The sequence below is a fragment of the Capsicum annuum genome, chromosome 12 (genome assembly GCF_002878395.1).
Source record: "Capsicum annuum cultivar UCD-10X-F1 chromosome 12, UCD10Xv1.1, whole genome shotgun sequence".
Classification (NCBI taxonomy): domain Eukaryota; kingdom Viridiplantae; phylum Streptophyta; class Magnoliopsida; order Solanales; family Solanaceae; genus Capsicum; species Capsicum annuum.
Window position 1 is genome coordinate 16,469,671 of NC_061122.1, and position 6,881 is coordinate 16,476,551.

The 6,881-nt window shown below is 34.2% G+C and overlaps 1 protein-coding gene across 2 annotated transcripts; it reads right to left on the reverse strand.

The window, feature by feature from the left end:
- Nucleotides 1-511: 511 nt before the first annotated feature.
- On the reverse strand, nt 512-5,007 carry LOC107851372 (protein pleiotropic regulatory locus 1-like). Of its 2 annotated transcripts, XM_047400779.1 has the most exons (3): nt 4,903-5,007; nt 1,401-4,798; nt 512-1,290 (listed from the first exon to the last, which is right to left on the reverse strand). In XM_047400779.1, exons 2-3 carry the CDS (start codon nt 1,464-1,466, stop codon nt 724-726), a joined length of 633 nt encoding a protein of 210 aa, XP_047256735.1. In that variant the 5' UTR covers nt 1,467-4,798; nt 4,903-5,007; the 3' UTR covers nt 512-723. The 2 variants fall into 2 exon arrangements, with proteins under 2 accessions (XP_047256735.1, XP_047256734.1); XM_047400778.1 differs by having other exon boundaries at nt 1,401-5,007.
- Between the last annotated feature and the right edge of the window lie 1,874 nt (nt 5,008-6,881).

A 6,881-nucleotide genomic window follows, 5' to 3' on the forward strand; every position in this document is an offset into this window, starting at 1 on the left:
ATAGTTTAATGTTGTTTTGATCCATTACATTATCTCAAAAAACAAAAAAGTATACAAATGTGTTTGTGTATACATAGTACAATTGCCTATATGGGCTATTGCTTGCATTTTGGATTCGCCGATGCTAATTTATTTATTTAACATAGGTTCCTTTTTTCTCCACAAATTAATTAATCACTCAATTCATTTTTACTTTTCTGTATTCTCATCCCCAATTTTTAGTCTGAGCTTCTCATATCTCCTTGTCTATCCATCATATTTCAGTTCAATCTTTCATTTCGTTGTTAGTAATTGTCGTAGTTTATTTGTATTGAGTCGAATTGTAATTTCCTGTTTATCGTTGAAGTAATTGAAGAGGAGTTTGTAAATTGGGTTGTTACATAAAGTGTATCTTAAAATATCGATAAAAGTATATGCAATCTGACTCAAAGTAAAACTGAATGGATAAGTATTATCTGTTTAGTATTGTCTACTCGTTGATTTTTCTTGCAGAACCTGTAAAATCTATATCTTCAATTCTTCATGTATAAAAGAAAAGCAAACACTATATATATATATATCAACTAAACGATAACGAAAATGGAATTGTAGGAGCCAGAATTTTAACATGAAAAAAAGGTACTAAGTTAAGCAATCTGACTCGAAATATACACGTGGAATAATAGCAATAAGTGAACAACAGTCCAATTTTAGCAATAAACGTAGACGATTTAAGTACATTTTCTAACTCTGTTCATATGTGGTACGTAGCTTCATCTTGATGGTCTTGTCAGCTTCACAACTAATAAGCCTACTGCCTGTTACATCATAGCAGAGAGCATAGATACCGGCCTCGCCATCAAGAGATCCAGGTTGAGCAATGGTTTGAGGTTGTTGTATGTTGCAACCACTTGCCCAATCACAAAACCACAAGCTCCCATTGTCACCTCCTGTCGCCATTACATCTTCATTATTAACCGCCATGGCGTTGATTATAGTCTTCTGTTGTGGAATATCACTATTCATATTCTGCAAAAATTCTCCTTTTGGAAGGTTGAATTTCTTTACGTTGTCACTTGACGCAGACCCGAAAAAATAATCTTCCTTACGATGTTGAACCATAGCTCGAACGGATTTCTTATGATGTGTTAACGTTGTCATTGTCTTACCATATCTAAGATCCCATAACTTTATGGTCGAGTCAGAAGATCCCGTTACAACCTGAGGGTCCGTTGTTCGAGTTAAAACAGAACAAACAGCGTCATCATGTCCAGACAGAACCAGTGGAAACCCACACCCGCTACCGTAAGGCTTAAAATTACATAGAAAAATCGCCAAAAGTTATAAATATTAATAGGTGGAAACTCATAACTAAACCAAGAGATAGCTTAGTGGCAGGAAAGGAGTCCTTGGGAACCCACAAGTTTAAAATTCTGCATCCGCCTCTGGACAGAACATGAATTTGTACTTTGCTCCGAATATCCCATACTCGACAAACATAATCACCACCCCCAGTGAACAAGATATCCATTGTGGGATGAAGAGCTAAGGAGTAAACGCCACTTAGATGGCCATGATATGAGCGAATCACCTTATTTTGTTCGAGGTCCCAACATTTAACTTGCTTATCATCGCCAGCTGAGAACGTGAATGTGTGTCTATCGCTAACAGCTAGACTTCTTACTTGTCCAACGTGACCTGTTAACGTGAGCTTTAACCCACCACTTGCTAACTCCCATATCTTTATAGTCTGATCTTCGGATCCAGTGCAGAACCAAGTAGTACTAGGATCGACCGCAACTGATCTTACCCCTCCCAAATGGCTGCTAATAACCCTATAAATTTTCCACATTGGGTGTGGACGTTTGGTGGTTGTTACTCGTCTCTCCATGATGGCAACTCGAAACCAAAATGAGCCACGCAATTAAAAAAGTGATCAAAATAGGGTGTCTATTTAAAAAGTTACTAAAATAGACTAAACTTAATAAATTATTACATTTTCCACTTTTTTGTTAACGATCAACTAACGGAGTTGACTTTTATAAAAACGTAAGAACTTCTTACGTTTTATAAAAAAAAAAATGTAAAACATAAGAATTTTTTATGTTTTATACGATGGTTGAGGGAAAAAAACTTTGAATTGTCTAATCAGTAATAAATGATTTTTTCAGAAAATTGTGTAAAAACGTAATAAAAAGTTACGTTGTTTGACTTTTTTCAAAACTAAAGAGATCACTGTATGTGTGTTTGGTATGAATAGCATTACCACCTTCTATTGTTTTGTGATAAGCATGTTTACAACATTCTTCTCTTTTAGCTTTTCTAATTTTCCTTGGTTTTGTTGGACAACGATTTAGATGATGATGCTAGATGCAGGCGGCTCAATATATTGTGTGGTCTAAAGAGAAACTTCAAAATAAGGCCTTAAATTTTTTTTTTTATATATTTTTTATATTTGAAGTTTATTTCTATAACTTTTTCACTATTAAAAAAAAGGCAAAATCCGACCACAGGAAACAGACCACAAAATTATGAACAAAATTTGTTTTACAATCAATTTCTCTCAATAATTTTCATTTCAATTAATTTTATACTTAAATCATTTCATTTCTGTTGATCTTAAATATGATTTTAATAATTTTAATTTAAAAAATTTCTTTCAACTGAGACAATTATTATAGGGACTCTATATGCAGTATAAACATTTGAAAAAAAAAAAAAATTTATCTTGTTGAAATATTTCTTACCATCCTACTCCCTCCATCCCACTATAACTATTATTTTAATTCATTTCACGTTCATGACATAAAATAACAAATATAAGGCATAATTATTAAGTTGCCCAATTTATTAGATTTTATTTAGAATTGAGAAATACTAAAAATAAATCTTCTTTGATGTTAAGGATAAAGTTGAAAATAACTGTCAACTTTAATCTTAAATTCCTAATATAATATTTTCTTTGAGCTAAAATAACATTAAAATGAAATAATATTTTCTAATAAAAAATACTTTTAATTATAAATTTATAATTGAATAAATTATACTGTAATACTTATATGTTCTGCCTGCAGTATGCTTTTTCCTCTTTGTTTATCCTTTTACCTAATCGGCGTACCTTCGGTAAAAGTGGACCACCTTTAGTTTTCAACAACGTAACTCTTTATTACGTTTTTACATAATTTTTTAAAAAGTGTATTTATTACTGATTAGATAACTCACAATTTTTTTTTCCAATCATCGTGTAAAACGTAAGAAATACTTACGTTTTTATCAACTCAGTTAGTTGACCGTTAACAAAAAAGTGAAAAACGTAATAAATTATTACGTTTAGCCTATTTTGGTAACTTTTTAAATAGATGACCTATTTGGTCATTTTTTTAATTGTGTGGCTTATTTTGATTCCGAGTTCCAGCAGTTAATTACATATAGAGAGAGAGAGAGAAAGGCGGTAGTAGGTTTTTAATTATTCCATAATAGTACTCATATTTATAATGGTGTAAATTAAACCTATATTAACTAGGAGTAAAACCTAAACCTATTTAGACATGGCTTAGGTAAACTACAAAGTACGTAACAAATCCTAAGCAATTTAGGATATACTCTTTTATTCCTTGAAGACCACGGACCATGTAATAAGTTTTATTGAAAAGCCCGTTTTCAGAATAAGGAAATTTGTTTCGGTTTTTTTTTCTTTTTAAAATTTTACTCTTTTGCTGCTTCATTTTTTACTTTACTACTGCTTGGAAATTGGAGTGACTACTTTCTGTTTTTAAAAAATTATAGTCAACACACACACATATATATATATATATATTTCATTCCCTAAATTATTAGGTGTTTATTAGTTTCATGCTTAAACTATGTCTTGTTTACGTTACCCCCTAAACTATATATATTTTCAAGTGCTAAAATCACTCTGGCTCGACAGATGACTGTGTGTGGGTTAGCACCTCCTTAGAGACGCATAAGTGGCCAAAAAGAAAAAAGCTGAAAATATGACTCTGTGGTATGTTTTGTCTTAAGTTTTATGTTTTTGAAAGAATTCCCCAAGGTACTTGACATCGAGGCATTATTTTTGGGCAACATATACGTAATAGAGGGCAAGATAGGTTACTCTGATGCTCAATTTCCAAGGGTTTTGCAAGTGAGTACAAATATACACAGGTTAAGACGACAATGACATATAACCGGTGTAATCCTACAAGTAGTATTAGAGAAGGAGGATGTACACACTTTATCCCTGCCTTTGTTTGGTAGAGAGGTTGTTTCCGAAAGATCCTCGACTCAAAGGGAAGTATCCGACAGGATTGCAAGAAAAGAGAGAACAAAGTAGCAAGATACACAACAAATACAACAGCAGAAAGCAACACATTGAAAAATATAAGAAACTACGCAATAACTAAATGAAAGGATAAGATGAGAGGTGTGTTAAAGTAGAATTATTTCATTACTAGGACTCTTTGTAATTATCTTTTACATTTGTAATTAGCGTATGACTCTTGGTAGTTATTCCCTGTATCTATCCTTTTTACTTTGTACAACTATATAAGCTTATATTCATGAATACATCAAGATAAGGAAGAATACCTTGACTTCTTAATCTCCTTATTATTCTTGTTATTTCACATGGTATCAAAGCCTTAAACAAAATTCTCTTCCATGTTTTTCCGCCATGTCTGTCGTTCCCGTCACTTCTTCCTCTTGCACTTCTCCCACTTCTATCATCACCTCTACCCATTCTTTTGCTGTTAAACTTACACCAAAAAATTATTTGGCACGGAAAACTCAATTTATTCCTCTTCTAAATTATCAAAACCTTCATGATTTCACACCTCTACCCATTCTTTTGCTGTTAGACTTACACCAAAAAATTATTTGGCACGGAAAACTCAATTTATTCCTCTTCTAAATTATCAAAACCTTCATGATTTCATCAATGGTACGAATCCCTCTCCCTCTGTCACTATTGCGTCCTCCACTGATCCCACCCTTCAAGTTCCCAACCCAGAATTTGACATATGGTTTCGCAAGGATCAGATGCTTCATTCGTGGTTGCTTTCTTCTTTAACAGAAGAGATCTATCTTATGTTATAGGTCTCACCTCTTCCTTTGCAGTTTGGGAGGCTCTTGCCAACGCCTTTGGTTCTGTTTCACAAAATCGTCAATTGCAGCTGCATATAGAATTACAAGAACTAAAGAAATTTGATCTCTCTGTTTCTAGCTATCTCCAAAAGGCCAAGGCTCTTTCTGATGAACTTAGTGCCACTAGTAGATTCATTTCTCCTGCTGAATTCAATGCGATTATTTATCGCAACATTGGACCAGAATTTCATGGCCTTATTGCTGCTCTCAATCTCCGTCCAGAACCAGTTACATTCAATGAACTTCATGGGCAATTAGTAGCTCATGAAATCTTGCTTAAAAATGCCATGGAACCTGTCGCAAACATGGTTCTAAAAGGTAATTCTCCCCTTCTGCCTACTCCCCAATACCGTCCACAATACACTCCACCCCCCAATAACAACTCCAATAATAATCAGCCACGCCCATCCAACAACTCCAATAAAAATCGAAATCATGGTCCATGTCAAATTTGCGATCTAAACAACCACTCTGATGTCACTTGTCGAAAGAGGTATATTCCTCGTAACTTTGGACAATTGCCACACCAACATAATTATGCTGCTCCACCGATGGCTAATTATTCTGCTGTTGCACCCTCTTCACCAAATATGCAGCCTATCACCTGATTTCCAGATACGGCTGCAAATTACCACATCACTCCGGACCTTCAAAGTTTAAGTGCCATTCATGAATATCCAGGTTCGGATCAGCTTCATGTAGGTAATGGTCAAGGGCTTCAAATCTCTCACACTGGTATGGCAACACTACATTCTCCTTCGAAATCTCTTTACTTGAAAAATGTTTTATGTGTTCCCAAAATAGTTAAGAATCTGCTCTCCGTACAAAAATTCACCTCTGACAATTCTTGTTTTTTTGAATTTTGGCCTTCCTATTTTCTTATCAAGGACCAACGTACCCGCCAAGTACTGATGCAAGGCCCAAGTGAGTCTGGAATCTACAGCATTCAAAAAATGCCCAAGACAGCTATGACAGCCACAATTCGCTCTCTCGATGACTGGCACCTTTGTCTAGGCCATCCTAATGTTCAAAAGTTGCATTCATCGGTTAAAAATCAGCATTTTTCTAGCTCTACGAATAAACTTAGTCCATGTTCTAGTTGTAGCTTAGGAAAATTATCTCGTTTGTCCTTAGCGTCTGTTGAACATACTACTACCGCTCCCTTTTAAATTGTTCACTCTGATGTTTGGGGTCCGGCCCCGATTCTTTCTTCTATGGGCCATCGTTATTTTGTTTTATTTGTGGATGACTTTACTCGCTTTGCATGGGTTTATCTTCTTAAAAGTAAAAGTGATATTAATTCGATTTTTCTTAATTTTGAAAAAATGATTGAAAGGCAATTTCAAGCAAAAATCAAAGCTTTTCATTCTGAATGGGGAGCAGAATACCAAAAAGTGAACAAATACTTTAATCAAACTGGTATTATACATCGCATTGCGTTCCCTTACACGCATGAAAAAAATAGCATTTCTGAAAGAAAAATTCGGCACTTGGTAGACACTTGTCTTACATTATTAGCTCATGCAAATTTACCTCTTAAATATTGAAATTTTGCTATTGAACACAGTGCCATTTTAACAAATGTTCTTTCGTCCAATGTCATTAAAGAAAAGTCTCCGTATCAACTTTTATTCAATAAAAATCTGAACTACCTTTCTTTCAAACCTTTTGGGTGTTTGATTTTTCCATTGCTTCGGCCTTACAATCATTATAAATTTTCATTTAGAACATCCCCTTATGTCTATCTTGGTCAAAGT